This window comes from Enhydra lutris, unplaced genomic scaffold, assembly GCF_002288905.1.
Source record: "Enhydra lutris kenyoni isolate GAN:26980312 unplaced genomic scaffold, ASM228890v2 scaffoldscaffold3, whole genome shotgun sequence".
NCBI classification, from domain to species: Eukaryota; Metazoa; Chordata; class Mammalia; order Carnivora; family Mustelidae; genus Enhydra; species Enhydra lutris.
This window is the reverse complement of record NW_019154087.1, coordinates 82,304,353-82,325,287: the sequence shown is the minus strand read 5'-3', so window position 1 is coordinate 82,325,287 and position 20,935 is coordinate 82,304,353. Positions and strand designations below refer to the sequence as shown.

The following is a 20,935-nucleotide window of genomic DNA, read 5'->3' as shown; positions in this document are numbered from 1 at the left end:
AAAAGAAGAAGAAAGAGAGAGGGGAGCAGAAGGTATATTGGAGAGAATTAATGGAGAGAATTTCCCCAATATGGCAAAGGGAACAAGCATCAAAATCCAGGAGGTGCAGAGAACCCCGCTCAAAATCAATAAGAATAGGTCCACACCCCGTCACCTAATAGTAAAATTTACAAGTCGTAGTGACAAAAAGAAAATCCTGAAAACAGCCCGGGAAAAGAAGTCTGTAACATACAATGGTAAAAATATTAGATTGGCAGCGGACTTATCCACAGAGACCTGGCAGGCCAGAAAGAGCTGGCATGATATATTCAGAGCACTAAACGAGAAAAACATGCAGCCAAGAATACTGTATCCAGCTAGGCTATCATTGAAAATAGAAGGAGAGATTAAAAGCTTCCAGGACAAACAAAAACTGAAAGAATTTGCAAACACCAAACCAGCTCTACAGGAAATATTGAAAGGGGTCCTCTAAGCAAAGAGAGAGCCTAAAAGTAGTAGATCAGAAAGGAACAGAGACAATATACAATAACAGTCACCTTACAAGCAATACAATGGCACTAAATTCATATCTTTCAATAGTTACCGTGAATGTTAATGGGCTAAATGCCCCAATCAAAAGACACAGGGTATCAGAATGGATAAAAAAATAAAACCCATCTATATGTTGCCTACAAGAAACTCATTTTAAACCCGAAGACACCTCCAGATTTAAAGTGAGGGGGTGGAAAAGAATTTACCATGCTAATGGACATCAGAAGAAAGCAAGAGTGGCAATCCTTATATCAGATCAATTAGATTTTACGCCAAAGACTATAATAAGAGACGAGGAAGGACACTATATCATACTCAAAGGATCTGTCCAACAAGAAGATCTAACAATTTTAAATATCTATGCCCCTAACGTGGGAGCAGCCAACTATATAAACCAATTAATAACAAAATCGAAGAAACACATCGACAATAATACAATAATAGTAGGGGACTTTAACACTCCCCTCACTGAAATGGACAGATCATCCAAGCAAAAGATCAACAAGGAAATAAAGGCCTTGAATGACACACTGGACCAGATGGACATCACAGATATATTCAGAACATTTCATCCCAAAGCAACAGAATACACATTCTTCTCTAGTGCACATGGAACATTCTCTAGAATAGATCACATCCTTGGTCCTAAATCAGGTCTCAACCAGTATCAAAAGATTGGGATCATTGAAAATAGAAGTGACATATTTTCAGACCACAATGCTCTGAAGCTAGAACATAATCACAAGAGGAAATTTGGAAAGAACCCAAATACATGGAGACTAAACAGCATCCTTCTAAAGAATGAATGGGTCAACCAGGAAATTAAAGAAGAATTGAAAAAATTCATGGAAACAAATGATAATGAAAACACAACAGTTCAAAATCTGTGGGACAAAACAAAGGCAGTCCTGAGAGGAAAATATATAGCGGTACAAGCCTTTCTCAAGAAACAAGAAAAGTCTCAGGTACACAACCTAACCCTACACCTAAAGGAGCTGGAGAAAGAACAAGAAAGAAAGCCTAAACCCAGCAGGAGAAGAGAAATCATAAAGATCAGACAAGAAATCAATGAAATAGAAACCAAAAAACAATAGAACAAATCAACGAAACGAGGAGCTGGTTCTTTGAAAGAATTAGTAAGATTGATAAACCCCTGGCCAGACTTATCAAAAAGAAAAGAAAAAGGACCCAAATAAATAAAATCATGAATGAAAGAGGAGAGATCACAACTAACACCAAAGAAATACAGACAATTATAAGAACATACTATGAGCAACTCTACGCCAACAAATTTGACAATCTGGAAGAAATGGATGCATTCCTAGAGACATATAAACTACCACAACTGAACCAGGAAGAAATCGAAAGCCTGAACAGACCCATAACCAGTAAGGAGATTGAAACAGTCATCAAAAATCTCCAAACAAACAAAAGCCCAGGGCCAGAAGGCTTCCCAGGGGAATTCTACCAAACATTTAAAGAAGAACTAATTCCTATTCTCCTGAAACTCTTCCAAAAAATAGAAATGGAAGGAGAACTTCCAAACTCCTTTTATGAGGCCAGCATGACCTTGATCCCAAAACCAGACAAGGATCCCATCAAAAAAGAGAACTACAGACCAATATTCTTGATGAACACAGATGCAAAAATTCTCACCAAAATACTAGCCAGTAGGATTCAACAATACATTAAAAGGATTATTCACCACGACCAAGTGGGATTTATTCCAGGGCTGCAAGGTTGGTTCAACATCCACAAATCAATCAATGTGATACAACACATTAATAAAAGAAAGAACAAGAACCATATGATCCTCTCCATAGATGCTGAAAAAGCATTTGACAAAGTACAGCATCCCTTCCTGATCAAAACTCTTCAAAGTGTAGGGATAGAGGGCACATACCTCAATATTATCAAAGCCATCTATGAAAAACCCACTGCAAATATCATTCTCAATGGAGAAAAACTGAAAGCTTTTCCGCTAAGGTCAGGAACACGGCAGGGATGTCCGTTATCACCACTGCTATTCAACATAGTACTAGAAGTCCTAGCCTCAGCAATCAGACAACAAAAGGAAAAAAGGCATCCAAATCGGCAAAGAAGAAGTCAAACTATCACTCTTCCCAGATGATATGATACTATATGTGGAAAACCCAAAAGACTCCACTCCAAAACTGCTAGAACTTGTCCAGGAACTCAGTAAAGTGTCAGGATATAAAGTCAATGCACAGAAATCAGTTGCATTTCTCTACACCAACAACAAGACAGAAGAAAGAGAAATTAAGGAGTCAATCCCATTTACAATTGCACCCAAAACTATAAGATACCTAGGAATAAACCTAACCAAAGAGGCTAAGAATCTATACACAGAAAACTATAAAGTACTCATGAAAGAAATTGAGGAAGACACAAAGAAATGGAAAAATTTTCCATGCTCCTGGATTGGAAGAATAAATATTGTGAAAATGTCTATACTACCTAAAGCAATCTACACATTTAATGCAATTCCTATCAAAGTACCATCCATTTTTTTCAAAGAAATGGAACAAATCATCCTAAAATTTATATGGAACCAGAAAAGACCTCGAATAGCCAAAGGAATATTGAAAAAGAAAGCCAAAGTTGGTGGCATCACAATTCTGGACTTCAAGCTCTATTACAAAGCTGTCATCATCAAGACGGCATGGTAGTGGCACAAAAACAGACACATAGATCAATGGAACAGAATAGAGAGCCCAGAAATAGACCCTCAACTCTATGGTCAACTAATCTTCGACAAAGCAGGAAAGAATGTCCAATGGAAAAAAGACAGCCTCTTCAATAAATGGTGTTGGGAAAATTGTACAGCCACATGCAGAAAAATGAAATTGGATCATTTCCTTACACCACACACGAAAATAGACTCAAAATGGATGAAGGACCTCAATGTGAGAAAGGAATCCATCAAAATCCTTGAGGAGAACACAGGCAGCAACCTCTTCGACCTCAGCCACAGCAACATCTTCCTAGGAACATCACCAAAGGCCAGGGAAGCAAGGGCAAAAATGAACTATTGGGATTTTATCAAGATCAAAAGCTTTTGCACAGCAAAGGAAACAGTTAACAAAACCAAAAGACAACTGACAGAATGGCAGAAGATAGTCTCAAATGATGTATCAGATAAAGGTCTAGTATTCAAAATCTATAAAGAACTTCTCAGACTCAACACCTGAAGAACAAACAATCCAATCAGGAAATGGGCAGAAGACATGAACAGACATTTCTGCAAAGAAGACATCCAGATGGCCAACAGACACATGAAAAAGTGCTCCATATCACTCGGCATCAGAGAAATACAAATCAAAACCACAATGAGATATCACCTCACACCAGTCAGAGTGGCTAAAATTAACAAGTCAGGAAATGACAGATGCTGGCGAGGATGCGGAGAAAGGGGAACCCTCCTACACTGTTGGTGGGAATGCAAGCTGGTGCAACCACTCTGGAAAATAGCATGGAGATTCCTCAAAATGTTGAAAATAGAACTACCCTATGACCCAGCAATTGTACTACTGGGTATTTACCCTAAAGATACAAACGTAGTGAGGGGCACGTGCACCCGAATGTTTATAGCAGCAATGTCTACAATAGCCAAACTATGGAAAGAACCTAGATGTCCATCAACAGATGAATGGTTAAAGAAGATGTTGTCTATAACACAATGGAATACTATGCAGCCATCAAAAGAAATGAAATCTTGCCATTTGCAACGACGTGGATGGAACTAGAGGGTATCATGCTTAGCGAAATAAGTCAATTTGAGAAAGACAACTATCATATGATCTCCCTGATATGAGGGAGAGGAGATGCAACATGGGGGGTTAAGGGAATAGGAGAAGAGTAAATGAAACAAGATGGAATTGGGAAGGAGACAAACCATAAGTGACTCTTAATCTCACAAAACAAACTGAGGGTTGATGGGGGGAGGGGGGTTGCGGGGTTTGGGGTTATGGACATTGGGGAGGGTATGTGCTATGGTGAGTGCTGTGAAGTGTGTAAACATGGCGATTCACAGACCTGTACCCCTGGGGATAAAAATATATATTTATAAAAAAAATGATAGTAAATTTAAAGATAGTAGATTTTACTATATGTAAATTACACTTTTTTTTTTTTTTTTTTTTTTTTAAGAGTTGGGAAAGACTTCCTAGGGAATTTCTGCTTGAGCTGCAATATGAAAGGCGAGCTTGGAGTCTCAGAGATAAAGGTGGTAGGAAAAAGGCATTGCAGGCAGAGGAAGCGGTGGGCAAGCTCATGGCAATGCCTGAGAATGGAAGACCAGTCCAGCGGGAGCAGAGGATGTGGGGCTAGTAGGGAGGTGAGGCATGAAGCGTGGGGACAACTTGCAAGACAGTGCGTGAGGTTGCTGTGGCTGTGTTGTTGGCACCCCAAGAGCTGGAGGGAGCCATTGCAGATTGTGTGTCTTAGCAAAGTCATCATCTGGCTGGTACGGACAAGGCTGGATGTGTACAGATAAGCCACTTAGAGACTGTTACAGCTGTTGAGGGAAGGGATGGCCGGACATCCTAGGGAAGTGGCTTTAGAGAAAAATGGAGAGATTTCAGATGATAAGGTAACAGTATTTGATGATTTTTCTTGGGACACGTGGGTGAGGAAGAATGGAAGTGGCAAGAATGGTTTCTAGATTTCTGGCTGCCTAACTGGAAGGACTATGGAGCCATCCAGTAAGACAGCAATACTGGAAAATAGAGTCATGGTAGAGAGATTCAATCCATTCATTGAATAAATGTTTATTGAACTCCTGCTCTCTGCCTTGCTGTGTTATATGCATGGGGGCACAGTCCAAGCCAAATCCTTGAAATGATGGAGCTTATATTCTAGTTTAGAGACATACAAGAAGTAAGTGAAACATTTAGTGTGTCCGATGGCCTAGAACAATGCCTCACCCCTTGTAGACACTCCATGTGTATCATGGAGAAAATGTCGGGGCAGGTGAAGAGAGAGGCAGGTAATGGGGATGGAGTTATAAATTTAGATGGAGTGAATAAGAAAAACATCAGTGAGAAAATGCCATTTAAGCAAAAACCTGAAAGAAGTGAGGTAGTGGTCAAGAGATGAGATGGGGGTCTAGCAGGTTCGAAAGTGTGAGGCTGGAAGAGTGTGAAGAAGAGGGCAAGTCGAGAAGTGGGGGCAGGTGGCTTGGGGTCCCAGATTGCAGATGGCCTTTCAGATCTTTATATGTTCTTTGCAAAAGTCTGGTTGGGGCCACACTCCACCTGAGGTAATGTGGGACATCCAGCAGATGGGAGTCAGCAGTTTGATGCACGGACCCGGAACTCAAAGGAACATTCCAGACTGTATGTAAAATTGGTGGGTTGTTTGCGTGTGGAGGAGAGAGCGCAGGGAGAGAGAATGGAGCACCAGGAGGAGAGGGTCTGGGAAGGAGCCTTGCAGTAGCTTCTAGACTGAGATTGGTGGTCAGTGTCTCTAGTCCTGATAGGGCAGTGGTGGCTGCTGTGCATGTGTGGGTGACTGTGGTGTCCCGCGAAATAGGGGGCGTGAGCTGGAGACGGCACTGGTTTGAGCAAAGGTTAGACTTTCAAGTTGAAAAGCGGGGGGTTCCTCCATCATCAGCTATAGGATTTTTTTTTTTTTAAGATTTTATTTATTTGACAGAGATCACAAGCAGGCAGAGAGCAGGCAGAGAGAGGGGGGGGGAAGCAGGCTCCCTGCTAAACAGAAAGCCCGACGCGGGGCTTGATCCCAGGACCCTGGGATCATGACCTGAGCAGAAGGCAGAGGCTTTAACCCACTGAGCCACCCAGGTGCCCCCAGCTATAGGATTTTGACCAAATTACGTAACCTCCAGGTTGTCTGATGTGTGAGTTAGAGAAATACCGCCCACATCCCAGGGCTGCTTCGGAATTAAATAAATAGCATGGAGGAGCGCTCCATAAACTGTAAAGTGGCGTATGGATGTTAGGTATTATCACTGTGTGCTGGAAAATATAAAAGCCTCTGCATGGTGTAACCTCCATGCCCTTCTGTGTTATGGGCCATTTCCCCAGACTCAGAATATCCAGACTCATGTCGTCCTCTTCCCTCCTTGCCCCAACCAGGCCTCCCTCCCTCCCCGTTTCTGTCAGTGGCACCGCTGCTCCTCCTGCTCTGGGCCAGCAAGCTCAGAATCCTTGGTGCTTCTCCCCCATCTTCCCCCTCTGCCAGACACCAGGGTGAGACACCAAAAGCTTCTCCTCCTCCAGTTCAATCCTGCTTGGGATTCCTATGGTTGGACACACACCCTACTTTGCGCTGAGGTTGTCTACACTCGTGGTTCTGTCATTTCACTCCCTCCTTCCAGAACCTCCAGTGGATTCCCCAGGCTTTGGGAACTGGTACCTGCCTTTCAGTGTTCGGGCTCACCCTAGTTTATCTTCTACTTCAGTTCTATACTTTCTGCCCTGTGGCCCTGTCCTTCCTTTCACTCTTCCTGCTGGTTGCCCTCCCCTTCTCTTTTCCTCTCCTTACCGTGTCCATTCACCTGGGCACAGCCAATGCCACATTTCCTGGAAGCCCCTCGTTCAGTCTGTGCTAGCCTGTGCAGACCTTGTGCTTGTCTGCTTCCGTTCCCATTGTTGTCCACATCCTACGATTAGTGCTGCCTTACCCTCTGCTTCCTTACCGGCCACAGCTTTGCCCGAATGATGGAAATGCATAAAGATATTAATCTTTCCCAGCTTGGAAAAATCTCATCATATATTCCAGAAGACCTGGCAGTTTTTCCTGCCATCGGTGTTTATCCTAGAAGGTTTGTTGCCTTCCTGTTAACTATCATACTTTCTTGTTTTCTGTTTCTGCCCACCAGAAGGTGAGTTTTGTGAGAGTAGGTTCATCGTTATATCCCTAGTGCCTTAGCATTATCTCCTGTTTGTCCAATACATATTTGCTAGAGGAATGGACAGGTGATTTTAAAAAACATTTTCCAGGACAATATGGGCCCAAGGTTTAGTTAAAAAGTGGATCCTATATGGGCTGCCGATGCGGAGTCTTATCTGAGCGATCATCAGATGAGCAGGAACCTTTGAAGCATGGCTACGTTTGAATTTGCGGGGGCAGCAGCACTATGAGTCAAAGTACTCCCATGCCTGGAGCCTAGGAAATTTCTTTCTTAAAAAAAAATCCAATTTCATTAATTTTAGTAAACAGAAAAGGAATGTAGATTAGAAGGGAGAGAATAGGATTCGGAGCAGTTGTGTTCTGTGAGCCTTTGACATTGCTGTCCGCAGGGATTTTCAGGATTGCCGAGGAACTGCTCTAAATTATTCCTGTTCCCTGTTAATGGAGAGTTGTGTGGAGTCTCTTCCTAACTTTGCTGTTCTCCAAGTCAGCCCCAGTCCAAGTGCTGGTCCACAACCAGATCATGAAAAGACGAGGGCTTGTCTTGCTACGAAAAAAATCAACTAAATTCAGCGTTGTGCCTGGTGACATCATGGGTCTACATTAGGGCACAAGCTCATCTCCCTGTGGGTCGGTACAGACCATTTACAGACCAGCGATTCTCATGGGGCCACGCTCTGAGAAGCACTGCAGTGGCAGCCTTATGCCAATGACTTATCTCCCCCAAGAAACCATGAGCTCTTGCCAGGTACAGTGGTTGCTACTGGGCGCATAGTAGGTATTCAGTGAGAATTTCTGGCAGAATGCCCTTTGGCCAGGGAGGGCTATAGTGTCCTCAGCACAAGGATCCCCAGTCACCCCTTCACTCTTCATATGTCATCAGTCCCCTTGCTGTCTCTGACCTGCAGAACAAAATCTTCATCTACCGGGGGAAGGAGTATGAGAGGCGAGAAGACTTCAGCCTGAGGTTGCTGACCCAGTTCCCCAATGCCGAGAAGATGACCAGCACCACGCCCCCGGGAGAAGACATCAAGTCGTCCCCAAAGCAGTGTATCCTCACCTTGGAGAGACGTGGCCCAGCCCAGCCACAGAAGCTGAGGGTTCAGTCCTGTCTCTGCACGCGGATATGCCCTGCCCTCTGACCACTCACGTAACCTTCTGACTCAGTTTCCCATTCTGTGTAAAAGCTTTGGGACCCTGATGTCCTTAGCTTATGGTTATGAAGTAAAGGAGAGAGATAATAAGCAAATCTTGAATATGAAAGGATATGTTTTATAGCTGTATGGGGAGCTTGAGAAGGACTGTTCAGGATTCTGGATTCTGGAGAAAGATGTATAGCTTTTCTTTTATAACATTCAGTGACTTGCTGAATAACATTGAGTGACTTACTGAAAAATTAATTACATGCTCGCTTAGAAAAAAAGAACAAACACTAAGAGCTCTTTAACAAAATTATCTTTAAAACTTTTTTCATGTGTTTTGTGCTAAAATAAAGATACTCCAACACTGAACACTATTCAAGATGTAGATAAGCCAGAGCTGGTGTGACAGGGTAGATAAGAGAGCAGGCTCTGGAGCCAAGTTGCCTGGGTTCAAGTCTCAGCTCTGTCACTTACTTTGTCCCTTTGAGCAAGTTCCTCAATTTCTCTGTGCCTCAGTTTTCCCATCTGTAAAATGGGGATAATGATCATCCTTTCTCACAAGAACTCTTACAAGAGTTCTTGTAAAGATTGAGTAAACATTTGTCAAATATTAGGAACAGTGCCTGGTACATAATAAAAATTCAATATATATTGGCCATTACTATACATATAGGTTGGTAAGTAACTATAGAAAGATTGACAATAATAACAGACCTATAAACAGGCACACCTTTAAGAGAAGGGCAGCCTGTTAATACATAGCAGATGCTTGGGAAGGAATGGTCTTCTAGGATAAATCCTTGTTTGGGTTATGTGGGTTCAGAAGACAGTGGAGGTGCCTTCATGGTGTGGTAATGACGAGGTCTTCAAGAACTAGATTTAGGATTTCCTGTCGCTGGGCCCTCAGTCCTTTCTGCCTGCCCTCTTGGCCTTTCCCAAACGGCTTCCCTCCTCCAGGCCCTTGGTTTCTCATCCATTAGATGTGAGTCTCTTTTCCCCAAATACCCAGTAGCACTTCTGGGAGGCTCAAAGTCGAAAGGAGGTCATTTCTATGAAAACGCTCTGTCAGCTAGACCAGGAAACACACAGCCCGGTGGTCCTCAGATTTTGTTATAGGTGAGACTCACCACGGAGAGATTCTCATTCAGCCGTTGGGAGTTCTTATCGTGCATCCTGTGAGTGTCCATGTGGTTCTGGTGCCCAGGGCCGCACACCACCCTGAGATGCTGGCAGTCACTGTTTTGTCCCCACCGAGGGCCTTCACCTCGACTTTAAATGCTCTAGATTTTGAAACAGTATATATGCACTGTCAAGGACAAAAAAAAGTCATTATTAAAATTATCGAGACAGTTCTTCCCCTGAGCTGGATTAGAAGCCTGACTTCACCATGGACAGTTGTGTGCTCTGGGTTTTCTCAGAACCTCAGAGTCTTCCTCTGTAGAAGGAGAGTCATAATATCACCTGTTGGTTGTTGTGTTCATTACTGTGGGAACATGTTAGGAACCTCGTTCCATGCCCAGCTATGGCCCTCTATGGACAGGCGATGGCCACAGACACCAGACGTTCCTACTGCACGGGCCCCGCAGTCGAGCTGTTTCACAGGCGTCCTTGTCCAAAAGAAATGACTTAAAATTGTTTCGAATCCCTCTTCCCCTGATAGTTTCCTTGCGGCAGGGTTGCTTGCCAGGGGTCTGACCAAAAAATGTCCTAGGATTATAACTTAATCAGGCATTTTCATAATACATCAGGGAATGCTGTTTTCAGTGCAGCGCCGGCACTCGGGGAAAAGGAGTGATTCAGGCAGGTATCATTTCCAGCCTAAAAGCAGGAGGAATGGGTGGTGCTTTCTGCCTGGGACACCTTCATGGCCCGGCCCCTTGTCCGTCCTTAACGAGTTTCTCAGACATGCAGTGTTTCACTGTGAAGCCGGTGATGAGCCTGCCACCCAGCTACAAGGACAAACCAGTTCCGGAGCAGATCTTAAAGTAAGTAGGGTTTGGGGTTTTGGTTTTTTTTTTTGCTGCTTTTAAAAAACATTTTCTTGGGGTGCCTTGGTGGCTTAGCGGGTTAAGCCGCTGCCTTCGGCTCAGGTTGTGATCTTGGGGTCCTGGAATCGAGTACCGCATCGGGCTCCTTGCTTGGCGGGGAGCCTGCTTCTCTCTCTGCCTCTCCCTGCCACTCTGCCTGCTTGTACGCACTCACTCACTCGCTCTCTCTCTCTCTCTGACAAATAAATAAAAATCTTTAAAAAATATTTTCTCTCTAACGTACTTTATCTAGAAGTATATCAAAACCCAAGGTTTGGGGCTCTTGGGTGGCTCAGTCAGTGAAGGATCCAACTCTGGATTTCAGCTCAGATCATGATCTCAGGGTCATGAATCGAGCCCCACTAGTAGAAGTCACCTGATTCCCCTCCCCCACCCCCCAGCTCATGTCCACACTCTAAATAATAAATGAATGAATGAATGCATGAATGAATGAATAAAATCTTTAAAACCAAAGCCTTAAACTCATGTGGAAGACCTTCTGTTGTTTCAGCCCTTTGGGGTTGCTATAGCAGGACCCCACAGACTAGTTGGCTTAGAAACAACACATTTATTTCTCACAGTTCTGGAGGCCAGGGAAGTCCAAAGTCAGGTGGCAGCAGATCTGGTGTCTGGTGAGGACCTGGCTCCTGATTCACAGACACTTCTCACTGTGTCCTCACACACAGAAAGGGTGACAGAGCTCTCTGGGGTCTCTTTTTATAAAGGCACTCATCCCATTCATGAGGGCCCCACCCTTGTGACCTCTGCACCTGCCACAGACACGACTTCCTGATTGCATCACACTGGGGGACAGGATTTCCACATTGGCATTCAGACCACAGTAGCCCTTTATTGTATTTTCAGTGTAAAATAAGAGCTTGGTGACTCAAAGGGATTTGGGAGCTTTGCGGGTCTTTTTTAGGCAGACAGGGAAATCAGGAATTTCACTGTGAGACTTCAGAACTCCTCTATCTTCCTTCTGCTCAGAAGCACTCACTGAGGAGTGGCTGACTTCACCTTGCCTGGTGCTGTGGGGTCCCCAGTGATCGAAGGCCTCATTTCTTTTTTCCTGAGAAGCTAAAATGCTAGTAGTAGGATTGCTACAATTGTGATAAAAAAAAAAAAAAATACATGAAATCACAAACATGGATATAAATACATAGATCTTTTTAGGTGGTGAGCTGTGGAATGGATTTATAAATAAGAAAGATCCGCAATAAAATCAAATCGTGCACCTCCTCCAGCCTTCTCTGTGGAGACAGTTCGGAGGTCGCTTAGTGGCTAAGACTTAGGCTGTGTAAGAGGTGGGCCAGGGTTTTATTGAAATCTGACCGAGGACTGCCCGTTCTAAGAGACCAGCTACAGCACGGTGGCCATGTCTTTCTCCAGCTACTACAGAGCCAATGAAGTGCAGCAGTTCAGATATTCCAGGCCATTCCGGAAAGGAGAGAAGGATCCAGACAATGAATTTGCTGTGAGTCCACCCTCTTTGCCCTCTAAAACAAGGTAAAGTAGGCTTTCCAACTAACGAGTGCAGATCACAGAAACGATGGCAGCTGTAGAGACACAGGACAGAGGTGCTACGCACTTCCCACCTAGAGAGCAGCCAGTCTCAGTGGAGAACTCGAGATTGGAGTCCCTCCCCTCAAGACGGCTTTGCTCTTGTGCTCCAGGGTTGCTGCTGGGCTTCACGTGTCCCCTCTAGGGGGTGAGAGGGCCCAAGCAGATGATCCCTTGCAGTTTTAAACCTCCAGCATCCTCAAAATAACGGCCCATTTACCAAGGAAGCATTTGGAAATAGAATCTCCCTGACCTCCACTAGGGAGCATTGCCGTGTTGCCTGGGAACTGACATTTCCGATTTTCCTTCCTTCCACCAGACCATGTGGATCGAAAGGACGACGTATACAACTGCGTACACATTTCCTGGGATTCTCAAGTGGTTTGAAGTCAAACAAATTTCAACGGTGAGTCATTTGAAATGGAAACTCAGAAAATTCTTTGTGTCTCCAGATATAATAAGAGCCTTTGTTAAGCCCTCCTCCAGTTCTCACTAGCTTGGCCAGCCTCCTCTGGCCAATTTTGTTTTCCAAAAGAGAAATAAAAGCCATGCTTGTCTAATAGAACTCCTTTGTATAACTGATGTTACAACACCAACCCTAAAGGTTACTCACAGTCAATGACTCTTTTATGAGCAAATGAATCTCGTCTCCTCATGATCCTGCCAGTGCACCAATCCATTTTTGGAATGTCTCCTTTGAGTGTGCTGTCAGTCAGATTCTCTCCCAGAATGTTTCCTCTTCTTTCATTCGTGGCTAATCACATCACTGGTCATCCCAGACAATTCCTTCTCCGTCCTTCCCCAAAGCTGCCCCTTTTACCTTTTTAATAGTTATTAAATCTGTTTTCTTTATTTCCAGATCTCCTATTACTGTACCCCATTTTAGTACCTCATTCATCTCTGGTGGATGCCATGGAAAAAGCCCCTTCATTGGCCTCCTGCCTTGGCCTTCACAGGCCTGTTTTCCTCACAGTTCCACAGAGAGTTTCACAGTGGAAAACTGACCATCTTCTTCTCATGCTTAGAACCTTGCCGTGGCTCGGCAGTACCCAGAGCATAAAGCCCCTGTTCCTTAGCAGGTTCATACAAAATCCTTGTGACTCAGCTCTGCCACCCCATTTCCTATGGAATCTTCTGGAACTAAACTCATTCCATGTTATTTCAACCCTCCATGACAGTGGGGCATTTTCTTTGCCCAAAATGCTACTTCTCAACCTAACTATCTCCCATAGAAACTCATTTTAGGTGCCAGCTTCACCTGGAAGCCACGTCTGAAGCTCCCAAGGAGGGTTAGATGCCCTTTCTCTGTGCCCCGCCGCAACCTGGGCTTATTTCTAACAAGTTGGTCCCGTGCTTATGTGTCTTGAGACCCCACTATAAAACCGTAGGCTCCTCCCAGCCACAAATTATATCCTAGTCACTTTTGTGACTGTGGAGGATAGCACAGTACTTGGCAGGTAATACACTTTCAAGAAGTAGGTCTTGAACAGATCTGAACTGAAATCTGATGTGTTCCATACCCCTAGTAATAAGTTGTTACTTTTCAAGTATGAGTATGATTTTCTTAGAGACTTTTGACATCAAGGCTGCAGTAGGCGGTCATGCTGGCTGGCAATGGGTAAAATGAAGAAGGAAATTTTTCTTGAAACCTGGCTTTGAAGACGTTTCCACAGGAGTCGCTCTTTCTGAATCTGTATTGAATCTTCTTTCATTTTCATCCAAAATTCAACTTGAATATTCTAGTACATCCTCTTATTTCTGACTTCTTTGAACCACAGAACCCATACGAAGATGACTTATGTATCGTCTGGATGTATGGCTTCCAAAATCATTTCCCTTTTCTCATGGAAGAAGCATCAGGCCTCTTGCCAAGGAACATTCTGGGTGCTGCAGAACTATCTGGGATCGGTTAACCCGTAACTCTGTTGTCATTGAGCTTCTAAAAAATCTCCGAGGAAGCTCTGCCTAAAAATCATCATTACAACAGCTCCAATTTTTTTTTTTTTTTTTCAAAATTTCTATAGACCCTTGGCACCAAGAAAGAATCACTGTGGGAACTGTAATTTTGGGGTCACCCTTGTACTTCCTAAGGAGATTTTTAAGTCGCTTATTTTGCAACTTAGCAAAATAATTTCCAGTACGTGTGGTATCCAAATAAATATAACCTTGACAAGCAAAACTTTTTTATAGCTTGGTGAGAATTTTATACCTTTTAAAAGAGAATGCTTATAATTTTCTTTCCGTCTTCCCTGTGAGCTCACAAAATGCCCTTCCTCTTCCTTGTCCTCTGGCACAGGAGGAAATCAGTCCCCTGGAGAATGCCATAGAAACCATGGAACTCACCAATGAGAAGATCAGCAACTGTGTTCAGCAGCATGCCTGGGACCGAGCCCTCTCTGTGCATCCCCTCTCCATGCTGCTCAGTGGCATCGTAGACCCGGCTGTCATGGGGGGCTACTCCAACTATGAAAAGGTGAATCCCGTTTGTCTCCGTGCCTTGCCAGTGAATTCATTTCTTATAGCTTCTCTGAGACATTTTTTCACTCTGCCCCCTTTACAAATGGGCAAATGAAGTTAATGAAAAGCGTGTCCTTGACCTCACACCTCCTAGAGACCCTCAGCAGCCCAGACAGGGTCAGGTCACAGCCCGGTAAGGAGTCACTGAGAGATCAGTCTCGTATACCTCATCTGGTTGGTTTACCCGCTATTCCCTCTCCCACTCCCTCTCTCCCCTGAGAGGTGGGAAGCATACAGGTGAGCCCAGAACTGAGGGTGCTCCGGAGGTGAAGAAGCATCTGGGAGAGGCCGAGCTGCACTGTAGTTAAAATGAGCCTCTAGAAACGCCCACCCCGACTTGGTGTGCTGTATGTTGTTTGGACAAACGCTGGCCCTGGCTGCACAGTGACATTAGTTCAACTAAGTGTCATATCTTTTCTTCTGGAAAAACAGGAAAAGAGTGCTCACCAGATGCGAATCCATTGCTTAGGGTTTGGATGTAGCATCATTTACAATGGAGGTAATGGGAGGGGGCACCTGGGTGGCTTAGCCGGGTAAGCGTCCGCCTTCAGCTCAGGCCGTGATCCTCGTGTCCTGGGATCGAGCCCGACATCGGGTTCCCTGCTGAGCAGGGAGTGAGCTTTTCCCTCTCACTCACTCTCCCTCAGTGGTCTCCCTCCTTCTCTTTCTCTCTCTCAAATAAATAAGGTTTATTTAAAGGTTTTAGAAAAATAAAATCTTTAAAAAAATAAAAATAAAATGGAAGTAATGTATACAGTAGGTAAAATTCAGTTAAGTGCAATTAATTGAGGCAGGAGTTTTAATTGTTCAGCTGTTTTCAGTGGCTAAGTAATTTTGGAGTCTTCTTGCTGAATCTAAATAAACATTTGGCTACTGTATCCCTCTGGGGTAGCCTGGAGAGTGAGTGAAAGTGAAGGAGGTGGGCAGGAAGGGTGAGTGGACATTCAATGGGCCGATTCTCTTATTTCCATTTGTACACCAAGGCCTAAGAAGACCAGGGGCACTAGAATCAGCCACGCCAGCGACCCATTCCTGGCTTCCCATTGGCCACTGTGTGCCCTTGGGTGAGATACTTCACCTCTCTGAGCGCCAAGCTTCATACCTGAAAAAAGTGAGGAAAGTACCTAACACAACAGTGGTGGCTAGTAGCTGAGGAAGGCATTATTTGTGGAGGGGACATCACGGAAAGCTTGCCATTTAGCTGAGCCTTGCTGAGGATGGGTTTTCTTCTCCCTCTTGTCCTCTCGGAGCCAAACACAACTGAGCAGGGCACCCAGTGCTCTGTGACTGCTGCTGTAACCATCTTTCCCATCAACCATTGTACCTTCTTCAGGCTTATGACCCTTAGCACCTGGGCAAGGAGTCCACTGGAGGCCACGTCTAGTATGCCCATGCCAGGTGTCAGTAATAATCTCCAGTGTCATCACAAAATTCAGTGCAAAACTAGGCTCCAGAAATAATGCTTTTTTACATTGTAATAATTTTGGTGTGTGTTTTTTCATATAAGCTAAGCTATCTAGTACTAGTTTTCGTGTGTTTTTCTAAGTGTTTTTTTTCTTTCTCTTTTTCTTTCCTTTTTTCCTTTTTTTTTTTTTTTTAACAGAATACCCCTTAACTCAAATTCAGATATGTCAGTATCTGTGAATAGTATGTAATTTCATATGAAGGTTTCCCAATGTCATTGTCTTCTCGCTGAAATTTTTTGAAAAGGGAAAGTAGGGTATGTAAACTAATAAATTTCAAGACCTTTAGCTTAAAATAGTAGTTTTTACTTTTTTTTAAAAAGATTTTATTTATTTATTTGACAGAGATCACAAGTAGGCAGAGAGACCGGCAGAGAGAGGAGGAAGCAGGCTCCCTGCTGAGCAGAGAGCCCAATGTGGGGCTTGATCCCAGGACCCTGAGATCATGACCTGAGCCGAAGACAGAGGCTTTAACCCACTGAGCCACCCAGGCACCCCAGTGGTTTTTTCTTTTAATTAACATGTATGAGTTTGTGCATTTCTAAACATAAGAGAAAGGTAAACTCATTGATCACCAATGTTCCCCAGTGCAATTAATTGGGGAATTCATCTTCACCTACCTATATTGGTGAACTGTCTTTAAATCATGGCCCACCTGGGTGGCTTAGTGGGTTAAAACCTCTGCCTTCGGCTCAGGTCATGATCCCAGGGTCCTGGGATGGAGTCCTGTATTGGGCTCTCTGTTCAGCAGGGAGCCTGCTTCCCTGCTCTCTCTCTCTGCCTGCCTCTCTGCCTACTTGTGATCTGTGTCTGTCAAATAAATAAATAAAATCTTTAAAAAATTAAAAAAATAAAAAATCATGGCCCGAGTGACAGGAACCCAAGAACTGTTTGCTGTAATTCATTAGGTTCTTTCCGTTGCAAGGCAGGACCCTCCTAAAATAATTGAATTTCAGAGCACTTGGCTCCTCTGTTTTTTGACTAAACCAATGTTTTGGGAATTTCAGTGCATTTTATTTTACATCAAAAACATTTTTTAACTTTTGAAGATTTAAACTGCTTATATTTGGAAGGTAAAGGCGGATGGAGGTGTACGCATAGGACTTTCTCCCTCATTTCTCTCTAACCCTGAATCTGGCCAGAGGAAGTGCTGTCCGGATGTGCTGTCCTGCTTCCTGTTTGTGAAACTCAGCCTGCAGGCCCGCATGTATTTGTATCCCTCCTTGTGTTCGCTCACTGGGGCTTCCAGAACAAAGGCACACACAGGGTGGCTGAAAACAGTGGAAATAGATTGCCTCACAGTCCCAGAGCCCAGGTGCCTGAAATCCAGGAGTCAGCAGGGTCGATTTCTTCAGCGGGCTGTGAGGAAGGATCTGGTCCCGCCTCTCTCCCAGTTTCCGAGGGGTTGCCGGCAACCTTTGGTGCATATTCCTAGGCTTACAGACCATGTTCTCCTTGTTCTCCCCTTTCTATGAGGACTTCAAATATACTGAATCGGACGCCTGGGTGGCTCAGTAGGTTAAACATCTGCCTTTGGCTCAGGTTGATTCCATATCCTGGGACTGAGCCCTGAGCCCTGTGTTGGGCTCCCTGCTGAGCCTGCTTCTCCCTCTCCCTCTGCCCCGCCCCCCACTCACGCTCACTCCCTGGCTTTGAAATGAATAGATAAATCTTTAAAAAAAATACATTTATAAAACATTTTCACATCAGTATCTCATGTTGTCCTCAAAAAAGCCTTTTGGGTAAATGAGTAATAAGAAAGCCATCTTTACTTAATACAGGAAAAAAATGTGATACAGCCTATAACAGATGATAAAGCAGGAAAACTGTTTTCCCTATACAGCCTGCTGTTTTCCCTATACAGCCTGCTAATTTTTTGCTTTTTCCTTATTATAATATCTGTACACTTAATCTAATAAATAACCTTTAGATACTGTCATTGGCCTTAGTCCTTTGGGAAAGTTACCTCACTGAATGTCATGAGTTAATTGGTTTGATGTGTGTGTGTGTGTGTGTGTGTGTGTGTGTGTGTGTGTGTGGTGGTTGTGGAGAGGGTACTGTGATTAGGCATTGCACGGTTCCAGAAAGACCACAAAATAGCACAGTCCTTTAGAATTGTTCACGGTGGCATAAGGGCTGTCCAGGAAAGGGGTGAGTATTCACTTAGTCGTTCCAGGTTTAGCAGAGGGAACAGAATACATTTTTCACCCTTTCAGGCTCCCCTCTCCTCCCTCGAGGGTCAGTACACATACAGGAACGTGTTCTAATTAACACTCGCATGTGCTCCCCTTTTAGGCTTTTTTTACAGAAAAGTACTTGCAGGAGCATCCCGAAGACCAGGAGAAGATTGAGCTGCTGAAGCGACTGATAGCGCTGCAGGTAGGCGTCATGGGAGGGGTGTGGCCCAATGCCAGCATATTCTCTAGGGCTTAAATCCACAAGCCCACTTTTAGGGTGTTTTGTTTTGTAACCTTTGGAATCACAGTTTGTCTCATTGTTTGGCCGAGGGACCCTGGGAATAGCGTTCTGTTAGACTCTACAGTGCCGAGAGAGACCTTCCTAGAGAAGAGACTTGAGTCCCCAAATCAGATCCAGCCGAGACATGTTGGCCTCAGTCCCTCCCTCTCTCTCTCTCTCTGTCTCTCTCTCTTGCTACTTCAGCGAACAGTGGGACAAAAGGCAGCCATCCAATTCAGCCTCAGCTTTAAAACTAGCAGCTGGTCAGCCACAGAGAAGCCTCCAGGCTCAGGTCTTGGCTGGCAGCGCTTCCCCGGTTTAGGGCCTGCTTGCCTCCTGTGTATTTCTCTGCATCCTTGACCCAAGGGCGTCCAGTGCCCCCGCCCCCCATGGAGAAGTAGCATTCTCACGTGGTATGTGCTGTGTCTGCCAGTTTACCTGTCTCCCCGCCCATCCTTCCCTAGTCTCCACATCTGAAGGATCCCTCTTCCTAAACCATATTTCCTTCCTGCCACGCCCTTTTCTCCAGATGCCTCTGCTGACGGAGGGGATCCGCATCCACGGGGAGAAGCTCACAGAGCAGCTAAAGCCGCTGCATGACCGCTTGTCTTCTTGTTTTCGGGAACTCAAGGAGAAAGTGGAGAAGCTCTACGGTGTTATAACCCTGGTAGGCTCTAAGTGGCCGGTTGGCTTTTTCGGTCTTTGACTATTTTTTATATTGAAGTTTTTCATGAGTCAGAATAACAGAAGCAGGGCATGGAAATGCTGGGGGAGGGGAGGAGAGGACATGGCATGCTTTCGGTGACCTTCCAACGCTGACATGCTGCATAGGGGTTCTTAGACTTGACTGACTATCTGAACCATCTGGAAGGTTTGTGAAAACACGGATTGCTGGGCCCCAGCTCCAGAATTGCTGATAGGAACTCTGGTGGCCTGAGGGTTGGCCTTTCTTACGTGTTCCGGGGGCCAGGGCGGGGATGTGCTGAGGCCGCTGCTCTGGGCCCTCAGTGCGTGCGTGCTACTCTAATAGCAGTTGGGGCGTTCCTGCTCCCAGACCTGGTTATTCCTGTCCTGTCTGGCCCAGTTCTGTGTTTTTCCTAGTTTTTATTTTTCATTTTGATAAGAAGTTTCCACCATGGACACCTTTGAAGGGGAGAAAGAATGGCAGTGAAGTGCGTTTCACAATGCATGTATAGCTGATTTCATCATTTTTTCTAACAGTTCCAACACATTTCTCCCAGTGACGGTTGTCTCTTTCCTGAGAGGTTGGATGGGTTGGCGCATGCGCTCCATGACCTTTTCTCTCCGGGCGCCTGGCTTCAGTTGCAAGAGCATGCAACTCTTGATTTGGGGGTCATGAGTTTGAGCCACATTGGGCATAAAATATGCCCACATTAATAAAAAGTAACCCTTTCTCTCCAACAGTGGATTGAATGTTTGGATCCAGCTTCATTTTTCATTTTTCCTTTTTTTTTTTTTTAAGATTTATTTATTTGAGAGAGAGCACACACACATGTGTGCAAGCATGGGGAGAGGGAGAGGGAGAGAGCAAGAGAAGCAGACTCCCCACTGAGTGCAAAGCCTGAGACAGGGCTGGGTTCCATGACCCTAAGGGCGTGACCTGAGCCAAAACCAAGGTTTAGATGCTGAACTGACTGCACCCCATTTCTGCTCTTTTTTTTTTTTTTTAAAGATTTTATTTATTTGATAGGCAGAGATCACAAGTAGGGGGAGAGGCAGGCAGAGAGAGAGGAGGAAGCAGGCTCCCTGCTGAGCAGAGAGCCCAATGTGGGGCTCGATCCCAGGACCCTGGGATCATGACCAGAGCCGAAGGCAGAGGCTTTAACCCACTGAGCAACCCAGGCGCCCATCTGCTCTTTTTAATATGAGTTCACCTTGCTTTCTAGCTGTCTCACTCTTGAACCCCTGATTTTCAAATTCTTTCTTTGGACCAAAGCTCTGAATTTCCTTTCATGTCCTCCTGCCCCCCATCCCACACCTCCATCTTCACTCCCTTTTTCTCCGGAGTATCTTTGTGATTATTGCTTCTAACCAGGTCCTCAGGCATGTCTAACCTCCTGACCTACTGCCAGTTAAGAGCTTTTTCCAAGGAACATTTGTCTCTACACAGTTCCTGATGGAAGGACTATGACGTTCACCTAATGACTGGTTTTTATGAGATCCAGGCCAGTGTTTCCCTGTAGATTTGGTATGGTGGCCTACTGGGGCAGTCAGTCTTGTGGAGACATTTCTAATGAAAGTAGATCGCTGTTCCTTTACTTCTTAAGTTTTACCATTCACTTCTTAAGTGTCAGGTCTATAGTTTGAATCTAAAGCTTTC

General features: G+C 44.6%; 1 protein-coding gene across 1 annotated transcript in view; it reads left to right on the top strand.

Moving 5' to 3' along the window:
* Positions 1-20,935, top strand: part of LOC111153728 (dedicator of cytokinesis 5) — a 210,776-nt gene that overhangs the window by 178,174 nt on the left and 11,667 nt on the right. Inside the window, exons 41-47 of the mRNA XM_022512914.1 lie at positions 8,337-8,478; positions 10,474-10,555; positions 11,987-12,071; positions 12,477-12,563; positions 14,454-14,630; positions 18,433-18,516; positions 19,124-19,261. Of these exons, the coding sequence (XP_022368622.1) occupies positions 8,337-8,478; positions 10,474-10,555; positions 11,987-12,071; positions 12,477-12,563; positions 14,454-14,630; positions 18,433-18,516; positions 19,124-19,261 (795 nt within the window). The remainder of the gene's footprint in view (positions 1-8,336; positions 8,479-10,473; positions 10,556-11,986; positions 12,072-12,476; positions 12,564-14,453; positions 14,631-18,432; positions 18,517-19,123; positions 19,262-20,935) is intronic.